This window comes from Camelina sativa, chromosome 3 (genome assembly GCF_000633955.1).
Source record: "Camelina sativa cultivar DH55 chromosome 3, Cs, whole genome shotgun sequence".
Classification (NCBI taxonomy): Eukaryota; Viridiplantae; Streptophyta; class Magnoliopsida; order Brassicales; family Brassicaceae; genus Camelina; species Camelina sativa.
In genome coordinates this window covers 11441443-11460282 of record NC_025687.1, presented here as the reverse complement: position 1 = coordinate 11460282, position 18840 = coordinate 11441443, and the positions used below count along the sequence as shown (strand labels likewise).

The 18840-nt window shown below is 35.0% G+C and overlaps 3 protein-coding genes and 2 long non-coding RNA genes across 5 annotated transcripts; 3 read left to right on the top strand and 2 right to left on the bottom strand.

The window, feature by feature from the left end:
- Window positions 3095-3794, top strand: LOC104776585 (60S ribosomal protein L10-2-like). The gene is made up of 2 exons (XM_010500683.1): window positions 3095-3534; window positions 3618-3794. Exons 1-2 carry the CDS (start codon window positions 3134-3136, stop codon window positions 3769-3771), a joined length of 555 nt encoding a protein of 184 aa, XP_010498985.1. The 5' UTR covers window positions 3095-3133; the 3' UTR covers window positions 3772-3794.
- Window positions 5010-5796, top strand: LOC109131397. Its single transcript, XR_002037034.1, has 2 exons — window positions 5010-5478; window positions 5564-5796. It is a non-coding gene; the product is annotated as an uncharacterized LOC109131397 (long non-coding RNA).
- Window positions 7015-7842, bottom strand: LOC104778861. The gene is made up of 5 exons (XM_010503279.1): window positions 7703-7842; window positions 7563-7619; window positions 7358-7480; window positions 7201-7267; window positions 7015-7071 (listed from the first exon to the last, which is right to left on the bottom strand). Exons 1-5 carry the CDS (start codon window positions 7840-7842, stop codon window positions 7015-7017), a joined length of 444 nt encoding a protein of 147 aa, XP_010501581.1.
- On the bottom strand, window positions 8263-8449 carry LOC109131417. The gene is made up of 2 exons (XR_002037055.1): window positions 8405-8449; window positions 8263-8323 (listed from the first exon to the last, which is right to left on the bottom strand). It is a non-coding gene; the product is annotated as an uncharacterized LOC109131417 (long non-coding RNA).
- LOC104776584 lies at window positions 16753-17497 on the top strand. Its single transcript, XM_010500682.2, has one exon. The coding sequence runs from the start codon at window positions 16860-16862 to the stop codon at window positions 17394-17396; it is 537 nt and encodes a 178-aa protein (XP_010498984.1). The 5' UTR covers window positions 16753-16859; the 3' UTR covers window positions 17397-17497.

Here is an 18840-nt window from a genome sequence, read left to right as displayed (position 1 = left end):
GATTGAATAAAAGTGACCCAATTTGGATAAATACCATCAGTGAGATAGTACGCCAAATTGTACTCCCTTCCGTTTACAACGAAATTGACTTTCGGAGCTTGACCGGTTATTATGTCATCAAAAACATTAGATCGATCAAGAATATTAAGATCGTTCATAGTACCTGGAGCTCCAAAAAAGGCATGCCATATCCAGAGGTCATACGAAGCTACCGCTTCCAACACGATTGTAGGTTTTCCGGTTGATCATGAATACATTCCTTTCCAAGCCGTGGGACAATTCTTCCACTCCCAATGCATACAGTCAATGCTCCCAATCATCCCGGGAAATCCACGCTGTTCATTCTGATAGAGTAGTCTTTCTAGGTCCTCTGGTGTAGGACGTCTTAAGTATTCATCTCCAAACAGTTGGATGATGCCGACAGTAAACTCGTGCAAACATTTCCGAGCTGTTGAAGCACCAATTCTTATATACTCGTCAACACTGTCAGACGAACTACCATATGCCAATTGACGAATTGCTGCAGTACATTTTTGTATAGGTGATAGACTAGCCCGTCCGGTTGCATCCTGGGTTTGGCGGAAATACTCTATTTCGGTAGAGAGACGTTGAACACAACGCATGAACAAAGGCTTGTGCATGCGAAACCGTCGCCGGAATAGATTTTCTGGATAGGTTGGAGTGTCACTGAAATAATCATTCCAAAGATTATTGTGACCTTCTTCTCGGTTTCTCTCGATGAAAATCCTTTCGTTTGGCTCATTTGGTTCCGGGATATTATGTGAGACATCATAAATATTTTGTAAATAAGCGTCAAAATCATCACCATCATCTCCTTGGTAGTGATAATGATTATCATCTCCTTGGTAATGATAATGGTTTGAAGATGATCCCATTTCAAATAAAAAAAAAAGACAAAGGAAGAGACAAGGAGATATTGAAGAGAAAGGAAAAAATAACTTGTTGTTTTGTTGCTTTGATATTGTTTGGTGTGAATGTTTTGTTGGTTTGATAGGGTCGCATATATATAATGGAAGACTTGTGATAACCCGTGATAATAAAACAACACTGATCCGTGATAGTAAAACAACAATGCTCCGTGACAGAAACAACAAGTATCCGTGATAGTAAAACAACAAGTATCGAAGATAACAAAACAACAAGTATCATTACAAAACAGAAAATTAGATAACACCAAATAAACATCCGAGTCATTACATTACATGAGCACTCTAACTAGAACACTTGACTGTTAAGCAGGTTTAAGTAAGAAGAAGACTGATATAATGGATTCGTAGAATCCATTATGAAGAGAAGGGATTATAGAATGAGTAGAGAAGAGAATGGATTAGATAAGAGAATGAGTAGAGAATGAGTAGAGAATGAGTAGAGAAGAGAATGGATAAGCGAGTAGAACTGAAAGAGATTTATAGTCGAAGAAGAAGGTTAAAAGGGGTTATGATAGAAAGAAGATGGTTGGGGTTTAGTAGGTTAAAAGATAACTTGCAATAAGTAAAAAAACATAATGACCTAACAACAAATGTCTAATCAAAATTTATGACAAGTACACTTCACAAATGCATTCAATTTATGTGACTAAACAAGACACTATGAACAAACCAGCTAGTTCATATACAGTACACAACAAGCATTAGCCGGAGAATCTGAGCTTTTATGACTTACTACCAAAGTATTTTACAACTAAATCAAATATCACACAATAATCGATTGAAACAAGCTATACACAGAGACTAATCCGGTAGTTTACAACTACTTTTGTTGAGTTAAAACCAGAGAGTAGTTTACAACTAAATCAAATATCACACAATAATCGATTGAAACAAGCTATACACAGAGACTAATTCGATAGTTACAACTACTTTTGTTGGGTTCAAAACAGACAATAAACTATAGCTAAATCAAAAATCACACAATAATCGATTGAAACAAGCTATACACATAGACTAATTCGATAACCCTAAGTATCATTACCATAATAATCAGAGACTAATCGATAACCCTATACATCAGTGACCATAATAATCAGAGACTAATCGATAACCCTATATCGATAACTCTATTTCGAGAATCAATAACCCTATTTCGATAACCCTATTTCGATAATAATCGATAACCCTATTTCGATAAACAGCGATAATCAGCGAACCTATAATCAACGATATCTCAAATTGGATGAAGAAAAAATACCTTAGTTCGGACGATTGAACCGCCAGACAAGCTTCGGGAGAGATAGAAGACCGTCGCGGCTTGAAATCTACGATGGTCGTCTCGTCTCGGCTTCGGAAGACACAGAACTTCGGGAGTGAAGATCGGACCAGCTTCCGGAGAGAAGATCGGCTACGGGAATTCGTCGAGAACTTCCGGTGAGAAGATCGGATCGCCTACGGAAGACACAGAAGATCGGCTCGCCGTCGAGATAGAAGAGAGAAGTCGCGAAGTTTGTCTCAAAAAATTGTTTTGTGTTTACCCTAGACTATTTCTTCTTCCAATCAGAAACAACCACGTGGCCAAGTCGACGAACGAAAAACGTCCCCTTTGAAGATACGTTTCTTCGTTAATGGGCCATTTTTCATTTATTTAAAAACCAAAACTCTTGGGGGACGGCCCATGTCGACGCCGATGCCCTTGCTCTAAGTTCTTTGTTTTTTTGTTCATCCTTTAAAAATTAAAATTCTCACGCCGTAGTCATCTTCTTCATTTCTAGGGTTCTAAACCACCGATCGAGGAGCCGAACCAAGACGATGGGGTGAAGTAAGTAGATTGATAAATCATCTCTTAATCTGATCTATGTTTTGAATTTCTCTGAATGTAATCCCTTTTGGTAAGTATAGATAGATAGATAGATCCTTTGCTAGGGTCAGTGTAAAAGATGGATTTTTCAGAATTGGGTTGTCTATTAGATTTGATTAAGATCGGGATTTTACGTTTGTATTAGGGTTTTGTTTGAATTGAGTATCGTAAATGATTAAACTTGTTACTGAAGATGTATAAAAATGTAATGTAATTTGTAGGACCTGCGAGATGTTACTGTCAGATTAAGGGAAAGCCATACCCTAAATCAAGATACTGCCGTGGTGTGCCTGATCCTAAGATCAGGATTTATGATGTTGGTATGAAGAGGAAAGGAGTTGATGAGTTCCCATTCTGTGTTCATTTGGTTTCATGGGAGAAAGAGAATGTGTCAAGTGAAGCTCTTGAGGCAGCTCGTATCGCTTGTAACAAGTACATGGTTAAGTCTGCTGGTAAAGATGCGTTCCATCTGAGGATCAGGGTTCACCCGTTTCATGTTCTGCGAATCAACAAGATGCTTTCGTGTGCTGGAGCTGATAGGCTTCAGACTGGAATGAGAGGTGCTTTTGGTGAAGCTCTTGATACTTGTGCTAGAGTTGCTATTGGACAGGTTCTTTTGTCTGTGAGGTGTAAGGATAACCATGGAGTTCATGCTCAGGAAGCTCTTCGTAGAGCTAAGTTTAAGTTCCCTGGTCGACAAAAGATCATTGTTAGCAGGAAATGGTAACGATTTTGTTACTTTCTTTTTTGTTTTTTTTTTTTTGGCAAAAGGCTTCTTGTTGATGTTTGAGTTTGGAAATTTTCAGGGGATTCACCAAGTTTAACCGTGCTGATTACACAAAGCTAAGGCAAGAGAAGAGGATCGTCCCTGATGGTGTGAATGCCAAGTTCATATCTTGCCATGGTCCTTTGGCTAACCGTCAGCCCGGAAGTGCGTTCTTGTCAGCTGGTGCACAATGATGCAGATGACTTGTGGATGTCGATTCGATATTCTAGTTTTGACAAATGTTCGGTTTTGTTATCATTTTGTTAACGACAGTTTCGAACTATCATCTTGCTGTTCTATTATTGTTCGTGGATAAGACTTGTTTTGTTATTGATACGGATCGTGGTATCAATAAAGCCTTAACTTGAGCCCAAAATTTCTAAAGTTTCTAATGATACAAGACTAGTTCTTATTAATGGATTATTAGGTTTCCTTTCCATAATTAGATTTAGGCTTCTGAACTTATTAAGGTTTATAATTAGGTCCGTTGTACTAGGGTCTATTAAAGGACTCCTTATCCTAATGAGAAGAGGAAGCCCCAAGAATTAACCTTAAGCTTTCTATCCTTCTTAATTCACAAGCAATAAAAGAGGTTCATCACAGTTCTCTGTTCTGTCACCACTTAAGATCACCCCTCAAACCGGCAGTGCATATATTTTGGGTAGTTTACTTCATTAACTCAAACATTAGTATGGTAATAAATAATAGGGGATCTTAGTCACCTATCCATTACCAAAACTATCAATTATTCATGATTGAAACTGCCTAAAAATCTAAAGTGTAAAATCTCTATAAATTAATACTCTATAAATTAATAAATTTTGGTAGTCCCAAGTCGGGTCATTATAAAAAATAACAAAATTCGATAAGATAATAAGATAACAGTTTTTTTTGAAATCCCAATGTAAAATATAGTCTCAATAATATTATAAATTAATAATTATGTAAATTTACACACATAAATATATATATATATGCTGATATAATAAAGTATGCTACTCCTAAACTTCATATCTATAAAATAATTGTTATCTTGTATCTTCAAATTATAATGATATAAATTATTTTATAACATTTCATAACAATACCTAAAACTCTTTAAAGTTTTCAATTTCTAAATATACATCATTTACATTTTGATAGTTTGATAAACTATTAAAATACGACAATTAATATTCTTATTCATAAAGTGGAATTTATGTACGTCATGTGTATAAGTGAATTTATCTATAGTATTTATAATTTACTGTCAATAATGTTTTCTAAGTATTTCAAATTCAATTCTAATACCATAAATTTTGGGCGTTTCAAAAGCTTCACTAGTCCCAATTCCTTGATTACTCCAACAAATTTTGGGCGTTTCAATTCACCAATCTTATAAAGCTTCACCGAATGCACGAACGACCAAAGCTTTTTGGAATCACCACTCACACAAGCAAGGATCTTTTCCGGTTTCAAGATTCCTAGTAACTTTTGAATTTAGTCTTTTTGGAAGAACTTCAAGAAACAGTGACTTTGAAAGCCTGTGACTTACTCACATCAATAGATGGAGATATGCTTAGGTTCAAAGCTTTCGTGGATGTGGTCCGACTCCATAGCAAGGGCAAAGTTAGTTCAGAGTTTTTACTTGAAGATTTTGAGGCTTTTGGATTTAATCATCTCAAGGATCAGCTTCTTATTGCTATCAAATCCAAAAGTTACTTCACCTCTCTTTTGTTTCGTGTGTTAATGTGTATTGGACTTTTGGTCTTGTTTTTCTCTCTAGTAATATATGTCAATAGTCTTAGTTTCCAAATTTTCAATGGTTCTTTTCAATTCTCTTTTGACAGATTTCATAAAGGAACTAGAGAGAGAGCTGCTTCCCAAGAAGACATTTGATAGATTTGCTTTTCAGCATTCAGGTTTTCATCATCTTCTTTTGTCATCATCATCTTCTTTTATCATCACCATCATCATCTTTACAATGGTTTTCTTCTCTCTGAACAGCCCGAGTGAATGCTATAGACCAGTTCAGTCTTGAAATGGATCAGGACTTGAGGACGACAGAGATTGCTTAGCAAGCTGCTGACAAACATCGTAAGAAGATGGAGACCTAAATTGTTCTCATAGTTCATCAATATTGAGAAACGCTATGTTCAATGACCGATCTGCTTCTTTGTCATGTGGTATTGCACTCACGCTTACCTCGAGAAGATTATATGATTAGGTCTTGTTTGTTATATTTATCAGACGTGAAAAACAATAATTTGAAAAACCATTCCATACATGATACATACATGCACCCTCGTAGATAGATTGAATTGCCGAGTCAAGCAATTAAATTTATGCCTAACATATAAATGGCCAATTAAAAGCCACTTGGTTATCAGTTGGCCACCACACCAACATGTGATCATTTTTGCACAGTACATTTAAATGTGGATGGTCACAAATTAATACATTTTCAAAACAGTGTAGCCAAAACGTGACATTTTTATGGCCACGGTTTTGCATGTTATGGTGATGGTGGTGGCTAGATTGTAATATTCGTGTAGTTTTAAATATATATAAAAAATAGATTATATAATTGAGGCAAATGGTGGATAGCGAACTGCGGACATTAGAGCAAGATTATTGGTGGTCTCTTAATTTGGGATTGTTAAACACTGTTTGATTATTTTATGAATTAATTGTGAATGGTTTTGAATATAAGAATTCATGATCTCTTAGTTAAAATTTAATCCTCCAACAGTAAATTCTAATTTTAGGTCTCTTATTTTTGAATATATTGTTTTTTAAATAAAAATTGTAAATAGAATATAAGTGGTATAAATGTGTAAACATTTAAGAATTTATAAAAATAGAAAATATTGCATTTAATTAATTTTTAAACATACAAAACATAATAAAAACATTAATACATATTACAATAGAAGTGCAATTCATAAATAGAGAAAATGATAAATTTTAATACTGATTTGCTCCAAATTTTGCCCAAATATTCTCAACCAAATCATCTTGCAAGCGTTTATGTTTTTCTCGATCACGAACATCCATTCGAATCTTGAGCATAGTTTCGACACATAAAGGCCTGGTTGTTGGAAGCGTGTAGTAACTTCTGAAGCTCTATTTGACTGCAATTGTGCGAAGTCGTATGAACTGTTGTTGTAGAGCTCATATGAATTGTTGTTGTAGAACTTTTGAAGCTCTATTTCACTTCAACATTAGGCTTCATGAGTTGTAGAACTCGTATGAACTGTTGTTGGGTTCGATGCTTCACAGTTGGAATCATGACTCGTATCTGAAGTTTCTCCAAAACTGTTTTCTTTTTGTATGAATCACTCAAATCATTGTGTTCAAACACTATTTCTCTCGTTTATTGAAATGTTATTACATAGGGCATTGCATTAAGAAATTTAATCTAGACAAGATTAGAATCTGGAAACTCTTTTGTGTCCTTAATCAGAAGCTGTTCTCCGATACCCATCCCCTCTTCTCCAGCTCTTGTCGCTGATCTGCAACAAATGGTCATTGAACTGATGTAACTACAGGGCGAGTATCAAAAGCTTCTCTTGAGTGGTGTGATTCCATTCATTTTCTTAAGATTTTAGTTCATGTCTAAAGGTTCTCATACTGAGTCATACCACATTAAGAAGCTCTTTCATTGCAACTTCTCTGCTTACAGGTGTTTTCCTTCCTTCATTATAGTTCCTACCCACACCCAGGACACACGCAACAACAGTATAAGATGATCAACTATTATTTCAAAGCAGAATAGACCAACATATGAATACAATTTACCATGGAGGAGCATAATGCACTCGATCACTGATATTTTCAGACGTGGAGATACAGTTGTTAGTGGCAAGACACAGAGCCAATCTCTCGTTCTTTTGTACTCCGAGATAATCTGGCTTTTTCCCAATTTAAACCAATCACAAAACAACATTTCATCATCTAAAAACCATCATAACACATGAAGAATCCCGAAGAAGAAACCATCACTCCAAGCTGGAATATAGCTCCGATCATAGCTAATTCACTGCTCCTAAGTATGATCTCTCTACCAAATTCACACAAATTTCAAAAATCAGATACTTGGTCCGGTGATAAACAAAGTCTCAATCAGGTCCAGAGAGAGAGTACCTTCGACCAATTAGCTTGGAATGTTTGTCATCTGAAGTCTCTGGAATCGAGGCACTGATATGATAGACATAGGAACCAATTTTTCTCCGGCATTTGTGGTGGTACAACAAGTAAGTGGTCGGTGACGCCATGGAAGCCATCTTCAGTAGCTTGGAACACATGCACACCAAGAACCCTAATTTCCAACAAACATCAAAAAACCCTAATTTGCGATCCAAAATCAAAGAACCCTAATCAATACTCAATTTTCGATTCATACAATTCCAGTTCATAAACTTACTTTGTGATTCCAATTCATTCAATCTCTCTTCCAATTTATTCGACTCCACATTCAAACCGCATCCATCGAAACCTTTAGCTTCTGATCCCAAATTCTTTTCACGTTTCAAAGGTTTCAATCGCAGCCGATAGAAAGAAAGAAAGGAAAAAAGAAAAAATCGAGTGTACCCAATTTTTTCCTCTTTAATATTTTTCTTTCGCCCAACAATATGCCGACACGTAGCGCCCCTTAAACCAAGTTTGATTAATTTTTTTGCACCAAAACTCTAAGAAGAAACCATCACTCCGAGCTGGAATATAGCTCCGATCATAGCTAATTCACTGCTCCTAAGTATGATCTCTCTTCCAAATTCACACAAATTTCAAAAATCAGATACTTGGTCCGTTGATAAACAGAGTTTCAATCAGGTCCAGAGAGAGTACCTTCGACCAATTAGCTTGGAATGTTTGTCATCTGAAGTCTCTGGAATCGAGGCACTGATATGATAGACATAGGAACCAATTTTTCTCCGGCATTTGTGGTGGTACAACAAGTAAGTGGTCGGTGACGCCATGGAAGCCATCTTCAGTAGCTTGGAACACATGCACACCAAGAACCCTAATTTCCAACAAACATCAAAAAACCCTAATTTGCGATCCAAAATCAAAGAACCCTAATCAATACTCAATTTTCGATTCATACAATTCCAGTTCATAAACTTACTTTGTGATTCCAATTCATTCAATCTCTCTTCCAATTTATTCGACTCCACATTCAAACCGCATCCATCGAAACCTTTAGCTTCTGATCCCAAATTCTTTTCACGTTTCAAAGGTTTCAATCGCAGCCGATAGAAAGAAAGAAAGGAAAAAAGAAAAAATCGAGTGTACCCAATTTTTTCCTCTTTAATATTTTTCTTTCGCCCAACAATATGTCGACACATAGCGCCTCTTAAACCAAGTTTGATTAATTTTTTTGCACCAAAACTCTAAGAACTCAGCTATGAACCCTCTCCTCCAATGGGAAAGGTCTTAGGATGCGTTCCCTTTGGTTTGTTGTTTTGCTTTCTATTCATATAAACACCCAAAAAGAAATTAAGAAAAAAATCGTATGAATTGTGATGTTTAATTAGGCTCAGCAGCCTCAACTCTAATCAATCAACATAATCAGGCTGTCTTAATCATGACTGTTATATCATGATCCCACCCATTTTTATAGACCCCCCACTTGATATTCAATTATTACAACACAACAATGTCGGGGGGAAGCTTTTCTATAAAATTCTTCGTGCTCAAATATATATATATATATATGCACAAACAATAAAACTCATGACATTATTTGCTTTACCGACTATATTAAATCTGATATTTTAAAATGAAAATTCTATGAGACAGTGAGATCTTAGTATTTGAACATTATAATTTTGCACCCCAAAAAAGTAATTTTTTTTTGAACATTATAACATGGATAAATATTGTTTAAATTTGATTTCGGAATAAGTATGGACTCATTAAATGGATTTGAAGGTGCCATTGAATTTTGTAGCAACCAAATGTATTAATTACTCCAAATTTATTAACTAAACTTAATAAATTAGAAAACAATTTATGTTATTGGTGGAAGACTGCAGATGGTCTAATGTGGGATTGATTCTAAACTTGTCGACGCCACCATATAACATGACATATTAATTATAAACATAATTAATTATCTATTAGATCTCCTCAAGGGATATATATATAGGACCAACAAATGAATTATCGATGTCACGAACAGGTTGAACATCGCACAAGTGGACCGACCACTTCAATGATTTAGTTCGACGGTGGCACTAAAGTAATGCGTATATATTGCGATAATGGCGTATAATGACCATTCAACCACTATGCACATGCCACCTCCTAGCATGGTAGACCAACGAATGGCCCAAACATTCTGGTTATTTTTATCATCGAAAGCTTGGTTCCAATTAGCTATTCTTATTTTAGTCTTGTTAATTAGTAGTATGTTATTCTATTGTAACATGTTATCTTTTAGTACATTATAAAGGTGTAGTGACTATAAAATAATTTAAATGCGGTACTTGCTATATACGGCTCCCAGTCACTAAAGCTAATAATGTATTTTTTTCTTTATGGTTTCTATTTAATTTTTGGTTCCTTAATTCCGCACCGTTGATTTCATCTGCTCAATGTGTTAATTGACCAATTTTATTACTAGTTTACTACACTTGCTTTGTTCATTCTATCTATTTTACACCATTTTAGTTCTAGAACTTCTAGTTACTGATCTTAAATTTGGTTTAACAGTGACTATAGACGCCTCATTACTAAGATTTTTCTTAATAATGCATTCGTGAGTTGCTTTCTCTCGTCAGATAGAATGGATTATGGAAGATGCGTCCTCGCTAATTGAAAAGTTAGCTGCACGTGGCATGAGAAAAGGAGAAAAAAAGAGATGCCTAACCAAAGAAAAAAAAAAGTGTAACTCGTTACCTCATTAACTCCGTTATTCAGATTCTAAAAGACTTTATAATTAAAAGGAATTCATCAAATTAGCAAACGAATCTAATTTTTTTTTTTCAATTTCCTATACTGGTATCTGATTCATTTTTTTCCATGTGATTGTATTATATCATATTAGTCAAAAATATACGAAAGAAAGTAACGTTGCTAGTTTACTTCGTCATAATTTGTATTTGTTAAATACATTCTTTTGATAAATGTGAATAATCCGGTTCTTGGGTTTTAGTTGCTGACTTGCTTCCAAGTTTTTATTGTGGTTGGAGAAAAATAATTTTCGCTTTAATAATTATTATCACAAAATAATTTCGGACGAAATAAATGATGAGATGAAGACCTGTAATTTCATTTTTTTTTGATCGTCTGAATTGCATTAATATGAGGAATATAGAAACAAAAAACCAGAGAAGTCTCGCTAAAATTTGAAACATAAAGGAAAAAGAAGGGTTTAAAGCACTTAAAACATAATATAAACCTGCCTAAGTTAGGCTGTCCCTCCTAATCTGATCCTGAAGCCAAGCAGGTCCGCCTAAGGATAGGTAAGAATTAAAGCGCCCATCACGAGTAACACTGCTAGCAATCTCACGAGCCACCCGATTAGCTTTTGGATCAGATAGGTGGAAGGAAACATCCTGCATTTGTTGTACCACGTGGAAGATTCTGTGGAGAACGGATCTATACTTAGGCTACTCCAACGGCTGCACTAAAGCTTTTGAAACTGCACCACTGTTTGTCCATATCTCACAAGATAAAATACGTAGGATCTGGAGATGTTCAAGGCACCAAATAATACAGAACAACTCTGCTGTAATGCAAATTACCATCGGAGGGAAAGCATGTCGAGAATGGTATAACACGTCGCCTACATGGTTTCTCAGTATCCAAGCGCCACCTGAAAAACAATTAGCATTTTTCCAGGAGGCATTCAAATTACACTTAAGCTTCCCATAAGCCGGCTTAGACCATCTCGTTGGAACCAGAATCATATTACTTCCCTGCCTATTACTCAACTGTTCCTGTTTATGCAGTCTGTTCTGTTGTAACCACTCCTCAGCATCTGACAACGCACCAACAAGAATAAACCGATGATTATAGCTCCTACCTACCAACATGGTGCCATTGCGTTCTTTCCAAATCTCCCAAAGAATCCAAGGGATAGCCTCACGAATGTTTAACGGCACCCCAAACCTAGACATTAAATCGAAAATATACTCAAAATTGTCAGAGATCGAAGCTGAGAACCCTTGTGTTGGCAAGGGTAGAGACGATGCAGACCAAACTTGTGTTGCTAGAGGACAACCAAACAATACATGTGATACTGTTTCCTCCTCAACATGACACACTTTACAGGTTGGGTGAATATTGAGTCCATGTGTACGAAGGCATTCTGCAACAGTCAGGGCTCCTGACAGAGCTCTCCAAAAGAACATTCTGATTTTTGGAGCAGTATCCACATCCCAGATCCTAGCTTTGAGCTCATTCAACACATGAACTACATTGGACCCAACACCAACCTCTTCTATGTCTTTAGCTGCCAACCAGTGGCCTTTTTTCACTGAGTACTTACCATCATTGGTATAAGCCCAAACCAGTCTGTCCTGTAACCTGCAATCCGGAGGAGATGAACTAATACGGACCACATCTCTAGGAGGGAAAAGCTTCTGAAGAAGTTGCGAATTCCACTCTCCCTGGTTTGTGATAAGAGAAGACACCTGCAGTTTTAAATTTATATTCTGCTCCTTATTGCAGGGACGTCTTGGAACATCCTCAAAAACCCATTTCTCCAACCAGACACTTGTGTTCTGTCCATTTCCAATCGAATTCATCAAGCCTTTTTCCAAAAGTTCTCGACCAAAGAGAATGTTGCGCCACACATTTGATGGCTTATGACCAAGCTGTGCAACCATCAACGAAGTTGTTGGGAAATATTTGGCTTTGTACACACGCGAGAGCAAGGTATTCGGAGCACCCAACAGACGCCATGCTTGTTTGGCGAGAAGAGCTTGGTTGAATCTTCCAATGTCCCTGAAGCCCAAACCACCATTAGACTTGGACTTAAACATATTCTCCCATGATACCCAATGCATCTTATTCTTCTCCTCAGTTGCATTCCACCAGAATTTGGCCATGGCACTTGTTATCTTTTTGCACTGGTGTTTTGATAGGCGGAAACATGACATTGCGTACACCGGGAGAGCCAAAGCAACCGCTTTTAGTAGTACCTCCTTACCTCCCAGAGATAGTGTTTTTTCAAACCAACCACTCAAGCGAGAGGTTAACCTATCCGTTATGTAAGCTAGCATATCCTTCTTCGAACCACTAAAACATTCTGGGAGTCCCAAATACTTCCCAGCACCGCCTACTTGCTCAATTCCTGTGAATAAACCTATCATTCTCCTCATGTACGGGTCTAACTTCTTACCAAAGGATATCGAGGATTTCTGAAAGCTTATCTCCTGACCAGAAGCCTTCCCATATAGTTGTAAACAATGGAGCAGGTTAGAACATTCTGATAAACTTGCCCGACAAAGAAAGAGACTATCATCGGCAAAAAGCAAGTGTTGGATTGATGGACACGCATGAGTAAGTTTGAGCCCTGTAAGTCGCCCTTCCTGTTCAGCTTTGTTCATGATGTGAACTAACGCCTCAGCACAGAGAATAAACAAAAATGGGGATAGAGGATCTCCCTGTCGAATACCTCTCTCTGGCTTGATAAAACCATAATCTGTCCCATAAATAAGGGCTGAATATGTAACCGACCGCACACAACTCATGACCCATTGAACCCACTTAATATCAAACCCAAGACGTAACAGCAATTCCTCCAATAAAACCCACTCTACTCTGTCATACGCCTTAGACATATCTGTCTTGATAGCCAGAAACTCTTCATCACAGTTAGAATTTGTTTGCAAACCTGTAATTTCATTATAAATATCAAAATAAAGAAATATATACAAAATGCCAACAGTTGCGACATGAATAATTATTGCTTTTTTGTCTATAATTTCTTTATTTGATACTATGGGTCTGAATGGTAACCGCGGTTTTGGGTGTATGGGAAAAGCGGTATTATAGTGAGGTACGGTTCAACTGCGGTACATGCGGGAGAAATATATTTGCGGGAGAAGCGCGGTTTGTACAAATTAAGCAGTACAAAATAATGTTTGATTGGTGAAAACAAAATTGCGGTTTTAGAATAAGCGGTACAAAATAATAAATAATTAATATAATTGTAAATTATTAATTGTTTTGTGTTAATGAAAATTATTTCAAACCTTAAATACCAAAAAATATTCTAAACTATTATGCAGATATATTTTATGCAAAACTAAAAACATTATTTATAATTTATTAACATTTGTGCTATTTATAACATATGTGAATTTCTTAAAAAGACACTTCAAAAAAGTAATTTATTAATGAGAATCTATAACAATTTAAATTAAATAATCCATTTAGCATAAAATCATTTGTTAATTACAAAAAAAATTGAAACATAAATCAGTATTATTTTGTGGCTAGACATCTAGTGCGTTATTTACAATAACGCTAGATAATACCCAATTTACAAAACTAAGTGCGGTCTACTGAATTTTGTTCAGTAAAAAAAACGCATACAGTAATTTATCTTTTCTCGTAAAATACCGCAAATTGTGTGATTGTTAATATTGACTCACTTTCCTAAAAAAATTTCGAAATCCACATTTTATTACGTTATCATTCACGACCTATATTAAGACGGCTACATTTCAAATTATATTATGAATTATAAAAATATGTATTGGCTGCTGAAGATAAAGAGTGGAAGTGACGTACATGTGTAAATATACGAAATCGGTATACGGTGACCATGTGCATACGTACATGCATGTGTCTAGGTGTCTACTACATTTAGAATACGAAAAAAAACTTCTAAACAAAATCAATTCCTGGAGCGAATAAAAAATATACGTATGTTCTTAAAAAATAATTGTAACGATCGATAATGCTTTTAATGTTTAATTGTAAACTCTAATTGTCTCTTTTATATCTTTACACATATCATGACTTTTTTGTTTAATCAATGTTTCCGATATATCCATTTTTTTTTGTTTCTTAACTCCAGCTACGAAGGCATCGTAAATTGGTAATCCCTGATAGTAAATAATTAAAAAAACTCGATCTTCTATAAAGCATTAAAACATATATATGATGGACCTTAAGCATTATTTTAGAGTAGATATTTAGGATAAGAGGATATGGATGGACGGATGGACCTGAAAGGCTTTCAGAATCCTTCACTCCGCCCCAACCAGCTATTCGTTGGACCAGCACCACGCATGCATCCTCCTCTTAAATAGTGACGTTTATATATACATATATAACTTTTATTTGTGACAAATAAAAAAAAAGATATACAACATTATACCTCATATATATACTGTTTTTGTTATAGTATTATCACTTGACAAGTAAAAGCCTTAGAAAGGAAACCTCAAGAGAGGACTCCACGTAATCCAGTTGTCGGTTCCACTAATCTTAATTTTGACGTAGCTCAAAGGGAGACTTGGATAACAAAAAAAAAAGACGTAACGCAATCCAAGTTATCGTTTTTTTTTGGGTTCACATCGCAATCCTAGTTATCTAATTTATAAAAATACTAGAAAGAAATTAACACTATGCTTTGTTTTTTAATCATCTCTGTTCCTCATTTTGGGAACCGTAAAATACATAATTTAACTGAGTGAAAGATCATATGATTAAAAAAATGGCAAGCAGGCCAATAAAGCAAATTAAGGGGAAAGAAATGAAAAGTAAAAAGATTTGAAGAAGTGCTTCGAAAGAAAGAGAACAATAACCCACTTGAGTCCTACATCGAATCGAACCATGTATTAGGTCCATAATTATCGGATTAACTAATTATTTATATTCTAATTAATACTCGGACTCATCTCCTTTTTTGGTTTATTCTATTGGCTTAATGGCATAGCCATCTGTCTTTTTTCCAACTTGTAGTATATCTCTTCGTAACCGTCATTAGCCTTTGTATTTCTTTTGTTTGCACTTGTATTATATCTCCTCGTAACCATACTTTGTCAGAAAAAATATTTGATTGCTATGTTAACCAAAGAAAAATAAATCAAAACGTCTGCTTCTAATAAGACGTGTAAAACCAAAATTGAAACCGTCACATCTATAAATATAAATAACATGTTTCATAACTGTTCGTACCATTTCGTTAATTTCTTTTATCCAAGCCAAGAGGTTTAGTTTTATTACCTAGAACTTAAAAGGAGTCGGTAACTGGCAGTTATGGAACTAGTGAATTGCCTTAACCTGACATTGGTATTTTTTAACCTAAAATGCTTTGTAATAAAAGCATGATAAACATTGGAAGATTCCCAAAATTTTGGATGTTATCAGAATTCTCGTGTGTAAAAACTATTGATAGTCCCACTAAAAACGATGAAAAGATATTCGTTTCTTTATAAAGTAGTGAAAAAATAATGAAGAGTTTGTGACTTGTGATTAGTTTAATACGAAGTATATGGTCAAGAGTAGCAAGAACTCGTCTCTATCTATGTGCAATCCAAAGCCGTGAGAAACTACAGCCGTCTGATCTGCCCTCGTAATCTACAAGCTCGTTCTGGAAAGCTAATCCTGCGACGGATACAACACAAATATATTGCCAAATCTCAATGACAACAACTAGTTTCTTTTTCTTTTGTCTCTCTCTCTCTCCCTCTTTCTCTTACAATTTAAAAAAAAACAATAATAGTAAAGATGAAAACGAAAATGGGAGCATTCTTAACCTCCAATATTTGTCAAAAATAGATACTCCATTTAAAACTCTAGGATCTAGATATTTTTTTGGACACTCAATCCATATTCCGAAATTATGGGACTTTATTGTAAATTTATAAATTAGATGCATAATTTATTTGTCAATAAATAATCATCGCCATAAGTTTTAAAGATTTTTTTCCCTGGCATCATGCGTTATGTAACAACCACTAACAACCAACCAAGCTTTACATGCCTTAGGATAATAGCTAGGATCCATAATTTACTCTGCATATCAGAAAACTTTAAATTATTGACCAAATATTTTTAGATTTATTTCCGGGAAATGCGAAAAATTGAAAAAGTATTCACATGTTCTCTCCCTCCTGAGTCCTGAGACATCCACGAAGCAATTTAAAATTTAACCAAATCACAATATTATTTTAATATCATAAAAATAATATTGACCAAATAATCTCTCTATATATACATTTCAGACTCTCTTTCTCCCTTTATCACCCTCACATTTTTCTCTCTCTAACGTTTCTAAAAGCTTCTCTCTCTCTTTCTCTCTTTCTCTCTTTCTCTCTTTCTCTCTTTAGATAATATGGCTGAAACATTTGACGTATCGCCATTGAAACGTTACAGAGAACAAGAAACCCTAACCGAAGAAGACACGACTAAACGTCAAAAGCCATCTTCGTCATCATCGTCTTCTTCTTCCTCTTACAATCAGATTCTCTGTCTCCTCGACGATTCAGACGAACAAAACCAACACAACAATGACCTAACATCCTTTATAAACGCCCTCCAGCAAGAAATCTCATCCGATGACCAAAACGCTGTCGTTTTAGGAACCTTCAACGTGGAAGACTCGTCGTCGTCGTCGTCGTCTTCGTCGTGCGTTTCCTCAAAGGAAAAAGAAGATGTCAACAAGGAGAAAGTGATGCAGCATCTTTTGGAAGCTTCTGACGATGAACTTGGGATACCTAACACCGATTTTGGCGAGAGTAATTATGAAAAGATTAATGAAAGTTACGTTTATGGAGATAGTTTGTTAGATGGGTTTGGTGATGCGTTTTGGGAACTTGAAGACGAAGCTGCTAATTATTACACGTTGCTACAGTCTGAGCTGTTCATGTAGAAATTATCCTAATTCTGGATAAAAGTGAACAAAAAAAACGTAAATCTGGAAGTATATGCCAATTAAAAAAACAAAAGTGGGTGTCTTTTTTTTTATATGGATATTAATTTCATTTTTTAAGGCACACTTCTTTTGTTTTGGCAATGATCATTTTTAATTGATTAATTGTAGTAAGGCAATAATATTATTTTAATTTTCTCTACTTTTTTTTTCTAGTTATTTGCTGCTTCGAAAGATAATAAAAAATAGTAGTACTAAACTCATGGGTCTTCAGCTTTCAAAATTTGTTTCTTGTGAATAAGAGAAAGTGTCGTAGGAAATACTGCATATAATTAAGGAGGAACAAAGTTGATTTAAAAGAGTCAGAATCGTTTCTTGTGAAAATTGATCAAAGCGAAATACAAAAGACGTTTCATGCTTTTCCACACTCCAACGTTTATGTTTGGCTTTAGATTACGTTTACGTTTACATGTTAAAATTATATATATATATATATATGATTTTTATCAAATGAAATCATAACGTCTATTTTATAGTCAAATTGTGTGTAAATCTAGTTTTTACATTATATAATTTATCAAAATGTAAACCTAAATTATTGAAAGCAAAAGATTGTGTTTAGAATAATCATAGGTTTGTAAGTTTGTAACACCAAATCTTGTAACTGGTTACTCTGTTAATTAGTTTGAAATTTTATCGGCTGGTTAGAAAACTTACCAGAATAAAATGTCCACGTTGTTCGATAACGTCTAACTTAGCTGCAACTACTTAATGCAAAAATCGAAACTACCTCGTGATATTTCACATTCTTACGTAACAACTATTCTTAATAAAACTCTTACATTTCTTTATATATTTTAGAAATTTTTAGAAAATACCACTCAAAAGTTTGAGAAAGATTTTAAGCGTTTAGAAAGGGTCTTTACACATTTATGAAACGTTCTAAATTTTTTAAGAAATCTCCCATAAATAAGTTTTGTGGTATTTGATTTTTTTTTTCAACATTAGTTTTAAATTTACAAAAAAAAAGTATGGTATTAGAATTATTAATTGGTGAAACTCACAAATAATTTTTATTAGGTCATGATTAATTCGTGGGAGATATTTGATATATGGTAGCTGGATACCTCAACTGAACTTTACTTTTTTGAGCAGTTTGTCCCTTGAGATTTTTTGCGACAAAATATATTATCTTATATTTTCGAATGTGCAATATAATTATAAAATACAGGATGTTAAAATATTGGAAATAAAGGTTAAGGTAAATGTAATGTAACAGAAACCGAATACTAAATTTCTAATGGGCTTCGGTACGTCAGATTGTATCGACCAAGTAATGATGCATCTGCATTATTAACATACTTTGCCAAACAATAATGACGATGTTCAAGTGAGTGGACCAGCCGAACAATGTGTTGGTTATGCAAATAATTTCAATCTCATG

Coding starts and splice junctions, on each gene's coding strand:
- LOC104776585 (XM_010500683.1), top strand. CDS start 3,134: ATGAAGAGGAAAGGAGTTGATGAGTTCCCATTCTGTGTTCATTTGGTT. Junction 3,535..3,617: donor ATCATTGTTAGCAGGAAATG/GTAACGATTTTG, acceptor GGAAATTTTCAG/GGGATTCACCAAGTTTAACC.
- LOC104778861 (XM_010503279.1), bottom strand. CDS start 7,842: ATGGCTTCCATGGCGTCACCGACCACTTACTTGTTGTACCACCACAAA. Junction 7,620..7,702: donor TCCAAGCTAATTGGTCGAAG/GTACTCTCTCTC, acceptor TGAATTTGGTAG/AGAGATCATACTTAGGAGCA. Junction 7,268..7,357: donor GTGCATTATGCTCCTCCATG/GTAAATTGTATT, acceptor GGGTGTGGGTAG/GAACTATAATGAAGGAAGGA.
- LOC104776584 (XM_010500682.2), top strand. CDS start 16,860: ATGGCTGAAACATTTGACGTATCGCCATTGAAACGTTACAGAGAACAA.